At 47.4% G+C, this 22,500-nt stretch overlaps 1 protein-coding gene across 1 annotated transcript in view; it reads left to right on the plus strand.

The window, feature by feature from the left end:
* Nucleotides 1-6,780: 6,780 nt before the first annotated feature.
* The window catches only part of LOC129846185 (cGMP-dependent 3',5'-cyclic phosphodiesterase-like), a gene marked incomplete at its 5' end in the record, with an annotated part of 20,941 nt that continues 5,221 nt past the window's right edge, over nucleotides 6,781-22,500 (plus strand). The window contains 10 exon segments of the mRNA XM_055914152.1: nucleotides 6,781-6,932; nucleotides 7,238-7,301; nucleotides 9,191-9,272; nucleotides 9,561-9,735; nucleotides 11,907-12,019; nucleotides 14,023-14,100; nucleotides 14,278-14,400; nucleotides 15,414-15,484; nucleotides 15,605-15,727; nucleotides 16,327-16,414. Of these exon segments, the coding sequence (XP_055770127.1) occupies nucleotides 6,781-6,932; nucleotides 7,238-7,301; nucleotides 9,191-9,272; nucleotides 9,561-9,735; nucleotides 11,907-12,019; nucleotides 14,023-14,100; nucleotides 14,278-14,400; nucleotides 15,414-15,484; nucleotides 15,605-15,727; nucleotides 16,327-16,414 (1,069 nt within the window).

The following is a 22,500-nucleotide window of genomic DNA, read 5'->3' on the forward strand; positions in this document are numbered from 1 at the left end:
TCTCACCATCCCTCTCTCTCACCATCCCTCTCTCTCACCATCCCTCTCTCTCACCATCCCTCTCTCACCATCCCTCTGTCTCACCATCCCTCTGTCTCACCATCCCTCTCTTACCATTCCGCTCTCACCATCCCTCTCTCTCACCATCCCTCTCTTACCATTACTCTCTCACCATCCCTCTCTCTCACCATCCCTCTCTTACCATTACTCTCTCACCATCCCTCTGTCTCACCATCCCTCTCTTACCATTCCTCTCTCACCATCCCTTCTCTCTCACCATCCATCTCTCTCACCATCCCTCTCTCTCACAATCCCTCTCTCTCACCATCCCTCTCTCTCACCATTCATCTCTCACCATTCCTCTCTCAACATTTCTCTCTCACCATCCCTCTCTCTCACCATCCCTCTCTCTCACCATCCCTCTCTTACCATTCCTCTCTCACCATTCCTCTCTCTCACCATCCCTCTCTCTCACCATCCCTCTCTTACCATTTCTCTCTCACCATCCCTCTCTCTCACCATCCCCCTCTCTCACCATCTCTCTCTCTCACCATCCCTCTCTTACCATTCCTCTCTCACCATCCCTCTCTCTCACCATTCCTCTCTCACCATCCATCTCTCTCACAATTCCTCTCTCTCACCATCCCTCTCTCTCACCATTCCTCTCTCACCATCCCTCTCTCTCACCATTCTTCTCTCTCACCATTCCTCTCTCTCACCATCCCTCTCTCACCATCCATCTCTCTCACCATTCCTCTCTCTCACCATCCCTCTCTCTCACCATCCCTCTCTTACCATTCCTCTCTCACCATCCCTCTCTCTCACCATCCCTCTCTCACCATCTCTCTCTCTCTCACCATCCCTCTCTCTCACCATCCCTCTCTTACCATTTCTCTCTCACCATCCCCCTCTCTCACCATCCCTCTCTCACCTTCCCTCTCTTACCATTCCTCTCTCACCATCCCTCTCTTACCATTCTTCTCTCACCATCCCTCTGTCTCACCATCCCTCTCTTACCATTCCTCTCTCACCATCCCTCTCTCACCATCCCTCTCTCTCACTATCCCTCTCTTACCATCCCTCTCTCACCATCCCTCTGTCTCACCATCCCTCTGTCTCACCATCCCTCTGTCTCACCATCCCTTTGTCTCACCATCCCTCTCTCTCACCATCCCTCTCTCTCACCATCCCTCTCTCTCACCATCCCTCTCTCACCATCCCTCTCTCTCACCATCCCTCTCTCTCACCATCCCCCTCTCTCACCATCCCTCTCTCTCACCATCCCTCTGTCTCACCATCCCTCTCTCACCATCCCTCTCTCTCACCATCCCTCTCTCACCATCCCTCTCACCATCCCTCTGTCTCACCATCCCTCTCTCTCACCATCCCCCTCTCTCACCATCCCTCTCTCTCACCATCCCTCTCTCTCACCATCCCTCTCTCTCACCATCCCTCTGTCTCACCATCCCTCTCTTACCATTCTGCTCTCACCATCCCTCTCTCTCACCATCCCTCTCTTACCATTACTCTCTCACCATCCCTCTGTCTCACCATCCCTCTCTTACCATTCCTCTCTCTCACCATCCCTTCTCTCCCACCATCCCTCTCTCTCACCATTCCTCTCTCTCACCATCCCTCTCTCACATCCCTCTCTCTCACCATCCCTCTCTCTCACCATCCCTCTCTCTCACCATCCCTCTCTCATCATCCCTCTCTTACCATTTCTCTCTCACCATCCATCTCTCTCACCATCCCTCTCTCTCACAATCCCTCTCTCTCACCATCCCTCTCTTACCATTCCTCTCTCACAATTCCTCTCTCAACATTTCTCTCTCACCATCCCTCTCTCTCACCATCCCTCTCTCTCACCATCCCTCTCTTACCATTCCTCTCTCACCATTCCTCTCTCTCACCACCCCTCTCTCTCACCATCCCTCTCTTACCATTTCTCTCTCACCATCCCTCTCTCTCACCATCCCCCTCTCTCACCATCCCTCTCTCTCACCATCCCTCTCTTACCATTCCTCTCTCACCATCCCTCTCTCTCACCATTCCTCTCTCACCATCCATCTCTCTCACCATTCCTCTCTCTCACCATCCCTCTCTCTCACCATTCCTCTCTCACCATCCCTCTCTCTCACCATTCTTCTCTCTCACCATACCTCTCTCTCACCATCCCTCTCTCACCATCCATCTCTCTCACCATTCCCTCTCTCACCATCCCTCTCTCTCACCATCCCTCTCTTACCATTCCTCTCTCACCATCCCTCTCTCTCACCATCCCTCTCTCTCACCATCCCTCTCTCTCACCATCCCTCTCTCACATCCCTCTCTCTCACCATCCCTCTCTCTCACCATCCCTCTCTCTCACCATCCCTCTCTCACATCCCTCTCTCACCATCCCTCTCTCTCACCATCCCTCTCTCTCACCATCCCTCTCTCTCACCATCCCTCTCTCACCATCCCTCTCTCTCACCATCCCTCTCTCTCACCATCCCTCTCTCTCACCATCCCTCTCTTACCATTCCTCTCTCACTATTCCTCTCTCACCATTCCTCTCTCTCACCATCCCTCTCTTACCATCCCTCTGTCTCACCATCCCTCTCTCTCACCATCCCTCTCTCTCATCATCCCTCTCTTACCATCCCTCTCTCTCACCATCCCTCTCTCTCACCATCCCCCTCTCACCATCCCTCTCTCTCACCATCCCTCTCTCTCACCATCCCTCTCTCTCACATCCCTCTCTCTCACCATCCCTCTCTCTCACCATCCCTCTCTCTCACATCCCTCTCTCTCACCATCCCTCTCTCTCACCATCCCTCTCTTACCATCCCTCTCTCTCACCATTCCTCTCTCACCATCCCTCTCTCACCATCCCTCTCTCTCACCATCCCTCTCTTACCATCCCTCTCTCACCATCCTTCTCTCTCACCATTCCTCTCTCACCATCCCTCTCTCACCATTCCTCTCTCACCATCCCTCTCTCACCATTCCTCTCTCGCCATCCCTCTCTCTCACCATTCCTCTCTTACCATTCCTCTCTCACCATCCCTCTCTCACCATTCCTCTCTCTCACATCCCTCTCTCTCACCATCCCTCTCTCTCACCATCCCTCTCTCACCATCCCTCTCTTACCATCCCTCTGTCTCACCATCCATCTCTCACCATCCCTCTCTTACCATTCCTCTCTCACCATCCCTCTCTCTCACCATCCCTCTCTCACCATCCCTCTCTCTCACCATCCCTCTCTCTCACCATCCCTCTCTCACATCCCTCTCTCTCACATCCCTCTCTCTCACCATCCCTCTCTCTCACCATCCCTCTCTCTCACCATCCCTCTCTCTCACCATCCCTCTCTCACATCCCTATCTCACCATCCCTCTCTCTCACCATCCCTCTCTCTCACCATCCCTCTCTCTCACCATCCCTCTCTCACATCCCTCTCTCTCACCATCCCTCTCGTCATCTCATCCCACTCTCTCACCATCCCACTCTCTCACCATCCCCCTCTCTCACCATCCCTCTCTCTCACCATCCCTCTTTCTCACCATCCCCCTCTCTCACTATCCCTCTCTCACCATCCCTCTCTCTCACCATCCCTCTCTCTCACCCTCCCTCTCTCTCATCATCCCTCTCTCTCACCATCCCTCTGTCTCACATCCGTCTCTCTCACCATCCCTCTCTTACCATTCCTCTCTCACCATCCCTCTCTCTCACATCCCTCTCTCTCATCATCCCTCTCGTCATCTCATCCCACTCTCTCACCATCCCTCTCTCTCACCATCCCTCTCTCTCACCATCCCTCTCTCTCACCATCCCTCTTTCTCACCATCCCCCTCTCTCACTATCCCTCTCTCACCATCCCTCTTTCTCACCATCCCCCTCTCTCACCATCCCTCTCTCCCTCTCATCCCTCTCTCCCACCTCCCTGCCTCTCCTCCCTTGATGATGTTAGTGTGGTAGGGCTGGGCTAACCATTAACCCCTCGAGGGCTGAAATACTGATGCTTTCCTTGTCTCCCTGCTAGTTCATTGATTTGTTCATGTCACTGATTGACTGGAGGGTTCACTCACATGGTGTCCCAGGTCTGAATTAGTCCCTGGTTAGTAAGAGAGAATGGAGACAGTAAAAAAATCCAATAGCTCCTAAATTCAACCTGTCATAATTGAGTCTATACCTCATCCCCCTCCATCCCTCATCCCCCTCCATCCCTCCATCCCTCATCCCATCCATCCCTCCATCCCTCCATCCCTCATCCCCCTCCATCCCTCATCCCCCTCCATCCCTCCATCCCTCATCCCCCTCCATCCCTCATCCCCCTCCATCCCTCATCCCCCTCCATCCCTCCATCCCTCATCCCCCTCCATCCCTCCATCCCTCATCCCCCTCCATCCCTCATCCCCCTCCATCCCTCCATCCCTCCATCCATCCATCCATCCCTCATCCCCCTCCATCCCTCCATCCATCCATCCCTCATCCCCCTCCATCCCTCCATCCCTCATCCCCCTCCATCCCTCCATCCCTCATCCCCCTCCATCCCTCCATCCCTCCATCCCTCATCCCCCTCCATCCATCCATCCATCCCTCCATCCCTCATCCCCCTCCATCCCTCCATCCCTCCATCCCTCATCCCCCTCCATCCCTCCATCCCTCCATCCCTCCATCCCTCATCCCCCTCCATCCCTCCATCCCTCCATCCCTCATCCCCCTCCATCCCTCATCCCTCCATCCCTCATCCCCCTCCATCCCTCATCCCTCCATCCCTCCATCCCTCCATCCCTCATCCCCCTCCATCCCTCATCCCCCTCCATCCCTCATCCCCCTCCATCCCTCCATCCATCATCCCCCTCCATCCCTCATCCCCCTCCATCCCTCCATCCCTCATCCCCCTCCATCCCTCCATCCCTCATCCCCCTCCATCCCTCCATCCCTCATCCCCCTCCATCCCTCTATCCCTCCATCCCTCATCCCCCTCCATCCCTCCATCCCTCATCCCCCTCCATCCCTCCATCCCTCATCCCCCTCCATCCCTCCATCCCTCCATCCATCATCCCCCTCCATCCCTCCATCCATCCATCCCTCATCCCCCTCCATCCCTCCATCCCTCCATCCCTCCATCCCTCATCCCCCTCCATCCCTCCATCCCTCCATCCCTCATCCCCCTCCATCCCTCATCCCTCCATCCCTCATCCCCCTCCATCCCTCATCCCTCCATCCCTCCATCCCTCCATCCCTCATCCCCCTCCATCCCTCATCCCCCTCCATCCCTCATCCCCCTCCATCCCTCCATCCATCATCCCCCTCCATCCCTCATCCCCCTCCATCCCTCCATCCCTCATCCCCCTCCATCCCTCCATCCCTCATCCCCCTCCATCCCTCCATCCCTCATCCCCCTCCATCCCTCTATCCCTCCATCCCTCATCCCCCTCCATCCCTCCATCCCTCATCCCCCTCCATCCCTCCATCCCTCATCCCCCTCCATCCCTCCATCCCTCCATCCATCATCCCCCTCCATCCCTCCATCCATCCATCCCTCATCCCCCTCCATCTATCCATCCCTCATCCCCCTCCATCCCTCCATCCCTCATCCCCCTCCATCCCTCCATCCCTCATCCCCCTCCATCCCTCCATCCATCCCTCCATCCCTCATCCCCCTCCATCCCTCCATCCCTCCATCCCTCATCCCCCTCCATCCCTCCATCCCTCATCCCCCTCCATCCCTCCATCCCTCATCCCCCTCCATCCCTCATCCCTCCATCCCTCCATCCCTCATCCCCATCCATCCCTCATCCCTCCATCCCTCCATCCCTCATCCCCCTCCATCCCTCATCCCCCTCCATCCCTCATCCCCCTCCATCCCTCCATCCCTCATCCCCCTCCATTCCTCATCCCCCTCCATCCCTCCATCCCTCATCCCCCTCCATCCCTCCATCCATCTTTCACCTCAGTTGTCAGGACACAGCCCCCACTCTACTCCACTTTATCTCTCTCTCACACTCTCCTCTTTCCTCTACATATCAAATTATTTATTTTTTTCAATTGCAAGGACTTTATTGGCATGGGAAACATATGTTTACATTGCCAAAGCAAGTGAACTAGATAATAAACAAAAATTAAATGAACAATAAAAAATGAACAGTAAACATTACACTCACAAGTGGTAGATATGTATAGACACATTTCAAATGTCATATCTCCATCTCTCACACTCATCCCTCTCCTCCTCTATTGCACTCCATCTGTCTCTCATTCTACCCGCTCCCTCTCTCATCTCCTTCCCGGTTCTATCCTCCTATCACATACCACATGCAATATGTTGTGCCAGACAGATATCTGATGCCTCCAGATTTAGAGGAACCTGCAATCCAGTGAGCCTATTGGTTCTTTGTGCCAACAAGCCAATCAGGGCCTAGCGCCTGCCTGCTGTCAGAAACAGCCCTGACTCAGAAGTAGTGATTGAAGGATAAGGGAATAGTTTTCCTAATTATGTGACCTGCCCTGAAAAAAACTCCTTTATAAACAAGTCCTCTAGTCTAGAATGACCACAGTTTTTCATCTGTATTGACATTCTGCTGGCTCTCCTCTATAGTGATCAGAGTGGTAAGGCGTTGCCATCTGCAGGCAGAGATATGTAACTACACTGATATTAATGTAACAGCATAGGTTTTCTCTCTGTAAATCTGGCCTGTTTAAACACATATTTAATGCCCCTGATTATTCTATTGATCAGTCAATAGAATAATGTTTCATTTTGGACATAAATGTGTTCTCTCTGTGCAGACACACGGAGTTGGATGAACAGAAGATCCAGCACTGCTTCTGTTACACCTCCACTGTCCTCACCTCCACACTGGCCTTCCAGAAAGAACAGAAACTCAAAGTGGAGTGCCAGGCACTGTTACAGGTGGCCAAGAATCTCTTCACACATCTGGGTGAGTTATCCTCTCTCCCTCCTTCCTGTCCTCTCCTGTCCTCTCCTCTCCTGTCCTCTCCTGTCCTCTCCTGTCCTCTCCTCTCCCCTCCCATCTTTCCTTCCCTTCCCTTCTCTCCTCTCCTCTGGCTCAGATTGAATCTCTACAGACTGATAACACAACCCTCCTTGTGGTATCTCAGCCTGATTATCAGTCCCGACCCTGTACTCTCTCTCTCTCTCTCTCTCTCTCTCTCTCTCTCCTCTCTCTCTCTCTCTCTCTCTCTCTCTCTCTCTCTCTCTCTCTCTCTCTCTCTCTCTCTGCAGATGATGTCTCAGTGTTGTTGCAGGAGATTATAGTGGAGGCCAGGAACCTCAGTGATGCAGAGATGTGAGTTCTTGATGACCCGTAAAACAACCTAAACCCTGGAAGTACATCTAACATGCTTTGCAGAGTATCTCATGTGGAGGAAAATGGAATAGAATATTTATTTTCTCTTTATCAATCTCTCTCTCTTCTTTATTTTACTCATATTATTATCTATCCTGATTCTAGCCTTTTTATCCTGCCTTCATGTACATATCTACCGCAAATACTTTGTTCCCCTGCACATTGATCTGGTACTTCCTGTATATAGCTCCACATTGATCTGGTACTCCCTGTATATAGCTCCACATTGATCTGGTACTGGTACTCCCTGTATATAGCTCCACATTGATCTGGTACTTCCTGTATATAGCTCCACATTGATCTGGTACTCCCTGTATATAGCTCCTCATTGATCTGGTACTGGTACTCCCTGTATATAGCTTCACATTGATCTGGTACTGGTACTCCCTGTATATAGCTCCACATGGATCTGGTACTCCCTGTATATAGCTCCACATGGATCTGGTACTCCCTGTATATAGCTCCACATTGATCTGGTACTCCCTGTATATATCTCCTCATTGATCTGGTACTGGTACTCCCTGTATATAGCTCCTCATTGATCTGGTACTGGTACTCCCTGTATATATCTCCTCATTGATCTGGTACTGGTACTCCCTGTATATAGCTCCACATTGATCTGGTACTGGTACTCCCTGTATATATCTCCACATTGATCTGGTACTCCCTGTATATATCTCCACATTGATCTGGTACTACCTGTATATAGCTCCACATTGATCTGGTACTGGTACTCCCTGTATATATCTCCACATTGATCTGGTACTGGTACTCCCTGTATATAGCTCCACATTGATCTGGTACTCCCTGTATATATCTCCACATTGATCTGGTACTACCTGTATATAGCTCCACATTGATCTGGTACTCCCTGTATATATCTCCACATTGATCTGGTACTGGTACTCCCTGTATATATCTCCACATTGATCTGGTACTCCCTGTATATATCTCCACATTGATCTGGTACTCCCTGTATATAGCTCCACATTGATCTGGTACTGGTACTCCCTGTATATATCTCCACATGGATCTGGTACTCCCTGTATATAGCTCCACATTGATCTGGTACTCCCTGTATATATCTCCACATTGATCTGGTACTCCCTGTATATAGCTCCACATTGATCCGGTACTCCCTGTATATATCTCCACATTGATCTGGTACTCCCTGTATATATCTCCACATTGATCTGGTACTGGTACTCCCTGTATATATCTCCACATTGATCTGGTACTGGTACTCCCTGTATATAGCTCCACATAGATCTGGTACTGGTACTCCCTGTATATAGCTCCACATTGATCTGGTACTCCCTGTATATAGCTCCACATTGATCTGGTACTGGTACTCCCTGTATATATCTCCACATTGATCTGGTACTGGTACTCCCTGTATATATCTCCACATTGATCTGGTACTCCCTGTATATAGCTCCACATTGATCTGGTACTCCCTGTATATAGCTCCACATTGATCTGGTACTGGTACTCCCTGTATATAGCTCCACATTGATCTGGTACTGGTACTCCCTGTATATATCTCCACATTGATCTGGTACTGGTACTCCCTGTATATAGCTCCACATTGATCTGGTACTCCCTGTATATAGCTCCACATTGATCTGGTACTGGTACTCCCTGTATATTCAGTACTGTAGCTCCATGTTAATATTTTTATTTTCATTATTATTATTTAACTCTGCATCGTTGGGAAGGGCTCGTAAGCAAACATTTCACGGTATAATCTACAGTATGTCCATGTTACTAATAAAATGTTATTTTGATATGATCTCTCTCTCTCTCCCCCCCCTGTCATTTCTCTGTAGTTGCTCTGTGTTCCTACTGGATCAAGTCAGCCATGAGCTGGTTGCCAAGGTTTTTGATGGGGGCGTGGTCAGTGATGATGAGGTAAAACACATGTCTAGTACTTCTTTGTTTGATAATGTGAATTATGATGATGACGAAGATTTTAACATCATAATCATGATGAAGACTAAGATTATGAAGATGGTCTCTCTCTCTCTCTCTGTGTGTGTGTGTGTGTGTGTGTGTGTGTGTGTGTGTGTGTGTGTGTGTGTGTGTGTGTGTGTGTGTGTGTGTGTGTGTGTGTGTGTGTGTGTGTGTGTGTGTGTGTGTGTGTGTGTGTGTGTGTGTGTGCGTGCGTGTGTATATGTATGCGTGTGTGTGTGTGTGTAGAAGGAGTTCCGTATCCCTGCAGACCAGGGCATAGCGGGTCATGTAGCTATGACTGGGCAGATCCTGAACATTAAGGATGCGTACTCCCACCCTCTGTTCTACCGAGGAGTGGACGACAGCACCGGTTTTAGAACACGCAACATCCTCTGCTTCCCCATCAAGGACGAGAACAACGGTGACAACTAACACTACTGGTGTTAACAACTGAACTAACATTACACTAGAGTAAACAACTAAACTAACACTACACTGGAGTTAACAACTGAACTAACACTACTGGTGTTAACAACTGAACTAACACTACTGGTGTTAACAACTGAACTAACACTACACTGGAATAAACAACTAAACTAACACTACACTGGAGTAAACAACTAAACTAACACTACACTGGAGTAAACAACTGAACTAACACTACACTGGAGTAAACAACTAAACTAACACTACACTGGAGTAAACAACTAAACTAACACTACACTGGAGTAAACAACTGAACTAACACTACACTGGAGTAAACAACTAAACTAACACTACACTGGAGTAAACAACTGAACTAACACTACACTGGAGTAAACAACTAAACTAACGCTACACTGGAGTAAACAACTAAACTAACACTACACTGGAGTAAACAACTGAACTAACACTACACTGGAGTAAACAACTAAACTAACACTACACTGGAGTAAACAACTAAACTAACACTACACTGGAGTAAACAACTAAACTAGCACTACACTGGAGTAAACAACTGAACTAACACTACACTGGAGTAAACAACTAAACTAACACTACACTGGAGTAAACAACTAAACTAACACTACACTGGAGTAAACAACTGAACTAACCCTACACTGGAGTAAACAACTGAACTAACACTACACTGGAGTAAACTATTCGATACATAGGACAGCTCCTGGAGTGAGGAGCTGCTCTCTACCTCTATGCTGCTCCATCTCTCATCTCTCTCTTTCTCTTCCTCTCTCTCTCTCATCTTTCTCTCTCTCTCTTCCTCTCTTCCCCTCTCTCTCTTTCTCTCTATGTCTCTCTCATCTCTCTCTTTCTCTTCCTCTCTCTCTCTCTCTCTCTCTCTCTCTCTCTCTCTCTCTCTTTTTCTCGCTCAATTACATTTCAATTTTAATTCAAGTGGCTTTATTGGCATGGGAAACATACACTCCCATTCAAAAGTTTGGGGTCACTTAGAAATGTCCTTGTTTTTTAAAGAAAAGCACATTTTTTTGTCCATTAAAATAACATCAAATTGATCAGAAATACTGTGTATACATTGTTAATGTTAATGCTCAAAATGTTTCTTCTGAAACTCGTCAGTCTATTCTTGTCCTGAGAAATGTAGGCTATTCCATGAGAGAAAGGCCAGCATCCCGGAGTTGCCTCTTCACTGTTGACGTAGAGACTGGTGTTTTGCAGGTACTATTTAATGAAGCTGCCAGTTGAAGACTTGTGAGGCGTCTGTTTCTCAAACTAGACACTCTAATGTACTTGTCCTCTTGCTCAGTTATGCACCTGGGTCTCCCACTCCTCTTTCTATTCTGGTTAGAGCCAGTTTACGCTGTTCTGTGACGTGAGTAGTACTCAGTGTTATACTCGCATGGAATTGCCTTAATTTATCAGAACAAGAATGTTTTTTGTTTCTGGCCATTTTGAGTCTGTAATCAAACCCGCAAATGCTGATGCTCCAGATACTCAACTAGTCTAAAGAAGGCCAGTTTTATTGTTTCTTTAAGCAGAACAACAGTTTTCATCTATGCTAACATAATTGCAAAAGGGTTTTCTAATGATCAATTATCCTTTTAAAATGATTAACTTGGATTCACTAACACAACGTGCCATTGGAACACAGGAATGATGGTTGCTGATAATGGGCCTCTGTACGCCTATGTAGATATTCCATAACAAATCTGCCGTTTCCAGCTACAATAGTCATTTACAACATTAACAATGTCTATACTGTATTCCTGATCAATTTTATGTTATTTTAATGGACAAAATATGTGCTTTTCTTTCAAAAACAAGGACATTTCTAAATGACCCCGAACTTTTGAATGGGAGTGTATATTTACATTGCCAAAGCAAGTGAAATAGATAATAAACAAAAGTGAAAAAAAAATAAAAAATCAACAGTAAAAATTACACTTTTAGAAGTTCCAAAAGATATTTCACATATCATATTAACCACAAAAGGGAAAATAAATAAACACATATATGGGTCGTATTTACAATGGTGTTTGTTCTTCACTGGTTGCTCTCTTTCTTTCTCTATCTTTCTCATGCTCTTCCTCTCTTTATGTCTTTCGCTTTCTCTCTCTCTTTCTCTCTATCTCTCAGAGGTGATTGGGGTGGCTGAGTTGGTCAATAAGACTAATGGACCGTGGTTTAACCGCTTCGATGAGGACCTGGCCACTGCTTTCTCCATCTACTGTGGAATCAGCATCGCACATGTGAGTCAGACAGACCATCTAAAGAGACACAATAACCGCTGACCTCTGACACTCCAGTCATGACTGAGTCACAAAGTGTGTTTTAAACAGTAGGATAAGATACAGTAGGATGTTAGGGCCCTATTGCTGTGGTGTGGATTTAGTTGTCATTGACTGACTGGTCTCTCATGTGTGTGTTTAGTTTCTCCTGTATAATAATGTGGTTGACTGACTGGTCTCTCCTGTATAATAATGTGGTTGACTGACTGGTCTCTCCTGTATAATAATGTGGTTGACTGACTGGTCTCTCCTGTATAATAATGTGGTTGACTGACAGGTCTCTCCTGTGTAATAATGTGGTTGACTGACTGGTCTCTCCTGTGTAATAATGTTGTTGACTGACTGGTCTCTCCTGTATAATAATGTGGTTGACTGACTGGTCTCTCCTGTGTAATAATGTGGTTGACTGACTGGTCTCTCCTGTGTAATAATGTGGTTGACTGACTGGTCTCTCCTGTGTAATAATGTTGTTGACTGACTGGTCTCTCCTGTATAATAATGTGGTTGACTGACTGGTCTCTCCTGTGTAATAATGTGGTTGACTGACTGGTCTCTCCTGTGTAATAATGTGGTTGACTGACTGGTCTCTCCTGTATAATAATGTGGTTGACTGACTGGTCTCCCCTGTATAATAATGTGGTTGACTGACTGGTCTCTCCTGTATAATAATGTGGTTGACTGACTGGTCTCTCCTGTATAATAATGTGGTTGACTGACTGGTCTCTCCTGTATAATAATGTGGTTGACTGACTGGTCTCTCCTGTATAATAATGTGGTTGACTGACTGGTCTCTCCTGTATAATAATGTGGTTGACTGACAGGTCTCTCCTGTGTAATAATGTGGTTGACTGACTGGTCTCTCCTGTGTAATAATGTGGTTGACTGACTGGTCTCTCCTGCGTAATAATGTGGTTGACTGACTGGTCTCTCCTGCGTAACAATGTGGTTGACTGACTGGTCTCTCCTGTGTAATAATGTGGTTGACTGAGTGGTCTCTCCTGCGTAACAATGTTGTTGACTGACTGGTCTCTCCTGTGTAATAATGTGGTTGACTGACTGGTCTCTCCTGTGTAATAATGTGGTTGCCTGACTGGTCTCTCCTGCGTAATAATGTGGTTGACTGACTGGTCTCTCCTGTATAATAATGTGGTTGACTGAGTGGTCTCTCCTGCGTAACAATGTGGTTGACTGACTGGTCTCTCCTGTGTAATAATGTGGTTGACTGACTGGTCTCTCCTGTGTAATAATGTGGTTGACTGACTGGTCTCTCCTGTATAATAATGTGGTTGACTGACTGGTCTCTCCTGTATAATAATGTGGTTGACTGACAGGTCTCTCCTGTGTAATAATGTGGTTGACTGACTGGTCTCTCCTGTAAAATAATGTGGTTGACTGACTGGTCTCTCCTGTATAATAATGTGGTTGACTGACTGGTCTCTCCTGTATAATAATGTGGTTGACTGACTGGTCTCTCCTGTATAATAATGTGGTTGACTGACAGGTCTCTCCTGTGTAATAATGTGGTTGACTGACTGGTCTCTCCTGTGTAATAATGTGGTTGACTGACTGGTCTCTCCTGTATAATAATGTGGTTGACTGACTGGTCTCTCCTGTATAATAATGTGGTTGACTGACAGGTCTCTCCTGTGTAATAATGTGGTTGACTGACTGGTCTCTCCTGTATAATAACGTGGTTGACGGACTGGTCTCTCCTGTGTAATAATGTGGTTGACTGACTGGTCTCTCCTGTATAATAATGTGGTTGACTGACTGGTTTCTCCTGTGTAATAATGTGGTTGACTGACTGGTCTCTCCTGTATAATAATGTGGTTGCCTGACTGGTCTCTCCTGTGTAATAATGTGGTTGACTGACTGGTCTCTCCTGTATAATAATGTGGTTGACTGACTGGTCTCTCCTGTGTAATAATGTGGTTGACTGACTGGTCTCTCCTGTATGTGTTCAGTCTCTTCTGTATAAGAAGGTCCATGAAGCTCAGTTCAGATCCCACCTGGCCAACGAGATGATGATGTACCACATGAAGGTAAAACACACACACACACACACACACACACACACACACACACACACACACACACACACACACACACACACACACACACACACACACACACACACACACACACACACACACACACACATACATCCAGTGCAGCAGTAATGTGTGTGTGTGTGTGTGTGCATGCTTGCGTGTGTGTAGGTATCAGCGGAGGAGGTGGCCCAGCTGTTGGTAACTGGGCTGGAGCCAGTGGAAGAGATTCATCCCTTATTTGCTGAGTTCACCTACACACCCCGCTCACTACCTGACGACAACACACCCATGGTAATACAGAGGGTCAGAAGAAGAGTGTGTATGTGTGTGTTTACGTGCACATCCATACAGATGTGTAGTTTCAAGTTTTAAATGTCACGCACAAGTACAGTGAAAGGCCTTTCTTGCAGCTCTAACCCCCACAATGCAGCAATCAATAACAATGTGATACAAGAAATAACAAGGTAGAACAAAAACACACGAGATATAAAAATAAGAAATAAGAAGAACTAGATAAAGTAAGTAAGCATAGTATTTACAGGGTCAGTTCCAGTACCGTATTTACAATGTGCAAGGATACTGGATCGATAGAGGACTCAACATGGAAATAACTAGTTTTAGCATGGACATTGCCATTGAGAGCTTCCACCATTTTAAAGTAGGCGATTCCTATGTGTTGGCAGTAATCACCCAATGAACAAGGCAATGCATTTTTCTTCTGATTTGGTGCTATAGTTTGTAAATGGCTTTATTACCACCATCTAGTGGCCACAACAACTGAATGACACATGATTTGGTTCAGGATTTCATCTCTGCAGGTGGTAGTAAATCACCAATATGAGCTTTACACTTCTTTCAAACATAAAAGAAAAGTTGACTACTTTAAAATGGAGGTAGCCTCAAAGGCGCACCCATCCTGTCACAGATCCTATAATGGCACAGACACAAAGATAAGACGTCTTTCCATCTCTATGTGCACATCCAACAATCTTCCTCTGACAATCTTCCTCTGACAATCTTCCTCTGGCAGTCTTCCTCTGACAATCTTCCTCTGACAATCTTCCTCTAACAATCTTCCTCGGACAATCTTCCTCTGGCAGTCTTCCTCTGACAATCTTCCTCTAACAATCTTCCTCTGACAATCTTCCTCTGACAATCTTCCTCTGACAATCTTCCTCTGACAATCTTCTTCAGAATAACACAGTTTTGACCAATAAGAGTAAAACTGATTTGGGGAGTATCCAGCCAGATGAAAGCAGTTCCTGCTGTACTGTGTCTGATCTCTTCCTCTCCTGTGTGTCCAGGGCATCCTGAGTATGTTTGAAGACATGGGCTTCATCAACGCCTATAAGATTGACCTGCACACTCTGGCCAGGTACCTTTCACGCTCTCTCTCTTTCTCTCCAGTCCACTCACTGTCTGTGTGTCTGAAGAGGTTGCTATGGCGATGAAGTGGTGGTTATGGTGATTGATTGTGTGGTTGTCCTGGTTTCAGGTTCTGTCTGATGGTAAAGAAGGGTTACAGAGATCCTCCCTATCATAACTGGACGCACGCCTTCTCAGTCTCTCACTTCTGTTATCTCCTCTACAAGAACCTGGGCCTGGCCAACTACCTGGAGTAAGTATAAACCCCTTAAACCTTACATACTACCCAATCTACTCTATACCCTACACCATCTACCCTATACCCTAACCCTACATACTACACCATCTACCCTAACCCTAACCCTACATACTACACCATCTACCCTATACCCTAACCCTACATACTACACCATCTACCCTAACCCTAACCCTACATACTACACCATCTACCCTATACCCTAACCCTACATACTACACCATCTACCCTAACCCTAACCCTACATACTACACCATCTACCCTATACCCTAACCCTACATACTATACCCTAACCCTACATACTACACCATATACCCTATAACCTAACCTTACATGCTACACCATCTACCCTATACCCTAACCCTACATACTACACCATCTACCCTAACCCTACATACTATACCATCTACCCTATACCCTAACCCAACATACTATACCCTAACCCTACATTCCTCACCCTATCTCCTCTACAGGAATCTGGGCCTGGCCAACTACCTCGAGCTAGTAGAAACCCTGGCACCCTTTATCCTATAATCTACATACTAAACCCTATTACCCTACAGTCTAACCTCCTACCCCTCCCTCTCTGTCTGTAGGAATATAGAGATCTTTGCTCTCTTTGTCTCCTGTATGTGCCATGACCTGGACCACCGTGGGACTAACAACTCCTTTCAAGTGGCCTCAGTAAGACACCTCACACACACACACACACACACACACGCACACACGCACGCACGCACGCACGCACGCACACTCACACACACGTACAGTGCACACGTACAGTGCATTCGGAAATTATTCAGACCCCTTGACTTTTTTCACATTTTGTTACGTTATTAGACATTTTTGCAAATGTATTCAAAATAAAAAACAGAAATACCTTATTTGCGTAATATTCAGACCCTTTTCTATGAGACTCGAAATTGAGCTCAGGTGCGTCTTGTTTCCATTGATCATTCTTTAGATGTTTCTACAACTTGATTAGAGTCCACCTGTGGTAAATTCAATTGATTGGACATGATTTGGAAAGAAACACACCTGTCCTATATAAGGTCCCACAGTTGACAGTGGATGTCAGAGCAAAAACCAAGCCATGAGGTCAGAGGGAGTTGTCCGTAGAGCTCAGAGACAGGATTGTGTCGAGGCACAGAACTGGGGAAGGGGACCAAAAAATGTCTGCAGCATTGAAGGTCCCCAAGAACACAGTGGCCTCCATCATTCTTAAATGGAAGAAATTTGGAACCACCAAGACTCTTCCTAGAGCTGACCACCCCGCCAAACTGAGCAATCGGGGTAGAAGGACCTTGGTCAGGGATGTGACCAAGAACCCGATGGTCACACTGACAGAGCTCCAAAGAACCTTTGTGGAGATGGGAGAACCTTCCAGAAGGACAACAATCTCTGCAGCACTCCACCAATCAGGCCTTTATGGTAGAGTGGCCAGACGGAAGCCACTCCTCAGTAAAAGGCACATGACAGACCGCTTGGAGTTTGCCAAAAGGCATCTAAAGGACTCTGACTATGAGAAACAAGATTCTCTGGTCTCATGAATCCAAGATTGAATACCAAGCGTCATGTCTGGAGGAAACCTGGCACCATCCCTATGGTGAAGAATTTGAATCCAAGATGGCGTAGCAGTCAGATGTCCTTTGTCCTCGTCTTGTCCCGTGTATATATATTTTATATATTTTTCTTCGCATATCTTTTTATATATATATATATTTTTTTTTCCTTCTTAAAAACTCAACTTCAAAACACTCTCCTGCAACCCACCTCACCAAATGTGGTGCGGATCTGTTTATTATTTTTTTCCTCAAAAGTATTATTCACCTCGTATCCAAAATTTACAACAGAAGCTAGCCAGAAGTTAGCCAGCTCACAAGCTAACGTTAGTAGTTCAGCTAACCACAGCTAGCGCTCATCAGCTATCCTTTAGCTCGGAAAACTATTGCCAGTTTTGTACAACGCGACTCAGACCAGAGCATACCAGACCTTTTTTCTCTCCATATCCCCGGATTTTTACCGCAAGCTCTGGACATTTACACCTGGATCTTGCAGCTAACTAGCTGCTATCCGAGTGACTATCGGCTAACATCAATTCCGGAGCAAACACCAATTATCCCGGAGCTAGCCAGCTGAAGAGTTCCATCAGCCACTCCTGGGCTACAATCACCTATCCGGACCCGTTTTACTGCCGATGCGGAGCCCCACCGGGCCTTCACGACTGGGATACCGACGTTATCTGCCCGAGGGAGTATTTCAACTGGCCCCTCCATCGCGACGTAACCTGAACGTCCATATGCTAACTGCGGCCCGCTAATCGTTAGCTGTCTTGAGCATATCGGCTGCTATCTGAACAGGTCTATCGAACAATCTTCTTAGGCCACTATAACTATTTTGACAATTGGATTGGTCCCCTCTACCACACGGAACCCCACTAATCTACCGACGGAATTGCACGGCGTGGCTAAAAACAGACCTCCATCTTCTGCTAGCTTGCTACCCATGACTAGCTGTCTGAATCACGAAGCTAGCACCAGTTAGCAAACACAATTCTACAACTCACAACCTCTCTTTCGCCACCGCCATCCGGCTTGGATTCTCTGTCGACACGACCACGTCTGGTCTGCAGACAAATACCCCATCCGCTGTGCCCTCAACCGGCCTCCGTCTGAGCAGACCCCCTCCGTCTGAGCAGACCACCCCCCCGGGCTACTAACTTTAAACGCCGCGGGCTAGCTTAGTGGAGGCCTCACTGCTACATCTACGGCTGCCCCCTGGACACTATGATCACTCGGCTACATAGCTGATGCCTGCTTGACTGTCCATTAATTCACGGTACTCCATTCCGTTTATTTGTGTTTTATCTGTCGGCTCTGTGCTTTAACTCAGGATCTGTGTGTAGTTAATCCGACCCTGTCTGCCTGGTCGTTGCCATTTTTACCTGCTGTTGCTGTTAGCTGACTAGCTGCTGTTATCTCACCTGTTGTTTTAGCTAGCTCTCCCAATCAAGACCTGCAATCACTTTATGCCTTATTGTATGTCTCTCTCAAATATCAATATGCCTTGCATACTGTTGTTCAGGCTAGTTATCATTGTTTTGGTTTGCAATGGACCCCGTAGTTCCACTCTCCGTACCTCTGATACCTCCTTTGTCCCACCCCCCACACATGCGGTGACCTCACCAATTGAGACCAGCATGTCCAGAGATACAACCTCTCTTATCATCACCCAGTGCCTGGGCTTGCCTCCGCTGTACCCGTGCCCCACCATACCCTGGTCTGCACATTATGCCCAGAATCTATTCTACTACGCCCATAAATCTGCTCCTTTTATTCCTTGTCCCCAACGCTCTAGGCGACCAGTTTTGATAGCCTTTAGCCGCACCCTCATCCTACTACTCCTCTGCTCCTCGGGTGATGTGGAGGTAAACCCAGGCCCTGCATGTCCCCAGTCACCCTCATTTGTTGACTTCTGTGATCGAAAAAGCCTTGGCCTTATGCATGTCAACATCAGAAGCCTCCTCCCTAAGTTTGCCTTACTCACCGCTTTAGCACACTCTGCCAACCCTAATGTCCTTGCCGTTTCCGAATCCTGGCTTAGGAAGGCCACCAAAAATTCTGAGATTTCCATACCCAACTATAACACTTTCCGTCAAGATAGAACTGCCAAAGGGGGAGGAGTTGCAATCTACTGCAGAGATAGCCTGCAAAGTTCTGTCATACTTTCCAGGTCTATGCCCAAACAGTTCGAACTTCTAATTTTAAAAATTAATCTCTCCAGAAATAAGTCTCTCACTGTTGCCGCCTGCTACCGACCCCCCTCAGCTCCCAGCTGTGCCCTGGACACCATCTGTGAATTGATCGCTCCCCATCTAGCTTCAGAGTTTGTTCTGTTAGGTGACCTAAACTGGGATATGCTTAACACCCCGGCAGTCCTACAATCTAAGCTTGATGCCCTCAATCTCACTCAAATCATCAAGGAACCCATCAGGTACAACCCTAAATCCGTAAACATGGGCACCCTAATAGACATTATCCTGACCAACTTGCCCTCCAAATACACCTCTGCTGTCTTCAATCAAGATCTCAGCGATCACTGCCTCATTGCCTGTATCCGCCACGGGTCCGCGGCCAAACGACCACCCCTCATCACTGTCAAACGCTCCCTGAAACACTTCTGCGAGCAGGCCTTTCTAATCGACCTGGCCCGGGTACCCTGGAAGGATATTGACCTCATCCCGTCAGTTGAGGATGCCTGGTCATTCTTTAAAAGTTACTTCCTCACCATATTAGACAAGCATGCTCCGTTCAAAAAATGCAGAACCAAGAACAGATATAGCCCTTGGTTCACTCCAGACCTGACTGCCCTCGACCAGCACAAAAACATCCTGTGGCGAACTGCAATAGCATCGAAGAGCCCCCGCGATATGCAACTGTTCAGGGAAGTCAGGAACCAATACACGCAGTCAGTCAGGAAAGCAAAGGCCAGCTTTTTCAAGCAGAAATTTGCATCCTGTAGCTCTAACTCCAAAAAGTTCTGGGATACTGTAAAGTCCATGGAAAACAAGATCACCTCCTCCCAGCTGCCCACTTCACTGAGGCTAGGTAACACGGTCACCACTGATAAGTCCGTGATAATCGAAAACTTCAACAAACATTTCTCAATGGCTGGCCATGCCTTCCTCCTGGCGACTCCAACCTTGGCCAACAGCCCCGCCCCCCCCGCTGCTACTCGCCCAAGCCTCCCCAGCTTCTCCTTTACCCATATCCAGATAGCAGATGTTCTGAAAGAGCTGGAAAACCTGGACCCATACAAATCAGCTGGGCTTGACAATCTGGACCCCCTATTTCTGAAACTGTCCGCCGCCATTGTCGCACCCCCTATTACCAGCCTGTTCAACCTCTCCTTCGTATCATCTGAGATCCCCAAGGATTGGAAAGCTGCCGCGGTCATCCCCCTCTTCAAAGGGGGAGACACCCTGGACCCAAACTGTTACAGACCTATATCCATCCTGCCCTGCCTATCTAAGGTCTTCGAAAGCCAAGTCAACAAACAGATCACTGACCATCTCGAATCCCACCGTACCTTCTCCGCTGTGCAATCCGGTTTCCGAGCCGGTCACGGGTGCACCTCAGCCACGCTCAAGGTACTAAACGATGTCATAACCGCCATCGATAAAAGACATTACTGTGCAGCCGTCTTCATCGACCTGGCCAAGGCTTTCGACTCTGTCAATCACCATATTCTTATCGGCAGACTCAGTAGCCTCGGTTTTTCTAATGACTGCCTTGCCTGGTTCACCAACTACTTTGCAGACAGTGTTCAGTGTGTCAAATCGGAGGGCATGTTGTCCGGTCCTCTGGCAGTCTCTATGGGGGTACCACAGGGTTCAATTCTCGGGCCGACTCTTTTCTCTGTATACATCAATGATGTTGCTCTTTCTGCGGGCGATTCCCTGATCCACCTCTATGCAGACGACACCATTCTGTATACTTCCGGCCCTTCCTTGGACACTGTTCTATCTAACCTCCAAACGAGCTTCAATGCCATACAACACTCCTTCCGTGGCCTCCAACTGCTCTTAAACGCTAGTAAAACCAAATGCATGCTTTTCAACCGTTCGCTGCCTGCACCCGCACGCCCGACTAGCATCACCACCCTGGACGGTTCCGACCTAGAATATGTGGACATCTATAAGTACCTAGGTGTCTGGCTAGACTGCAAACTCTCCTTCCAGACTCATATCAAACATCTCCAATCCAAAATCAAATCTAGAGTCGGCTTTCTATTCCGCAACAAAGCCTCCTTCACTCACGCCGCCAAACTTACCCTAGTAAAACTGACTATCCTACCGATCCTCGCCTTCGGCGATGTCATCTACAAAATAGCTTCCAATACTCTACTCAGCAAACTGGATGCAGTTTATCACAGTGCCATCCGTTTTGTTACCAAAGCACCTTATACGACCCACCACTGTGACCTGTATGCCCTAGTCGGCTGGCCCTCGCTACATGTTCGTCGTCAGACCCACTGGCTCCAGGTCATCTACAAGGCTATGCTAGGTAAAGTGCCGCCTTATCTCAGTTCACTGGTCACGATGGCTACACCCACCCGTAGCACGCGCTCCAGCAGGTGTATCTCACTGATCATCCCTAAAGCCAAAACCTCATTTGGATGCCTTTCCTTCCAGTTCTCTGCTGCCTGCGACTGGAACGAATTGCAAAAATCTCTGAAGTTGGAGACTTTTATCTCCCTCAACAACTTTAAAAATCTGCTATCCGAGCAGCTAACCGATCGCTGCAGCTGTACATAGTCCATCTGTAAACTACCCACCCAATTTACCTACCTCACCCCCCATACTGCTTTTATTTATTTACTTTTCTGCTCTTTTGCACACCAGTATCTCTTCTTGCACATGATCATCTGATGATTTATCACTCCAGTGTTAATCTGCTAAATTGTAATTACTCGATTTATTGCCTACCTCATGCCTTTTGCACACATTGTATATAGATTCTCTTTTATTTTTTTATTTTTTTCTACCATGTTATTGACTTGTTTATTGTTTACTCAATGTGTAACTCTGTGTTGTTGTCTGTTCACACTGCTATGCTTTATCTTGGCCAGGTCGCAGTTGCAAATGAGAACTTGTTCTCAACTAGCCTACCTGGTTAAATAAAGGTGAAATAAAAATGTTGGTGGCAGCATCATGCTGTGGGGATGTTTTTCAGTGGCAGGGACTGGGAGACTAGTCAGGATCGAGGGAA

This window comes from Salvelinus fontinalis, unplaced genomic scaffold (assembly GCF_029448725.1).
Source record: "Salvelinus fontinalis isolate EN_2023a unplaced genomic scaffold, ASM2944872v1 scaffold_0473, whole genome shotgun sequence".
NCBI lineage: Eukaryota > Metazoa > Chordata > Actinopteri > Salmoniformes > Salmonidae > Salvelinus > Salvelinus fontinalis.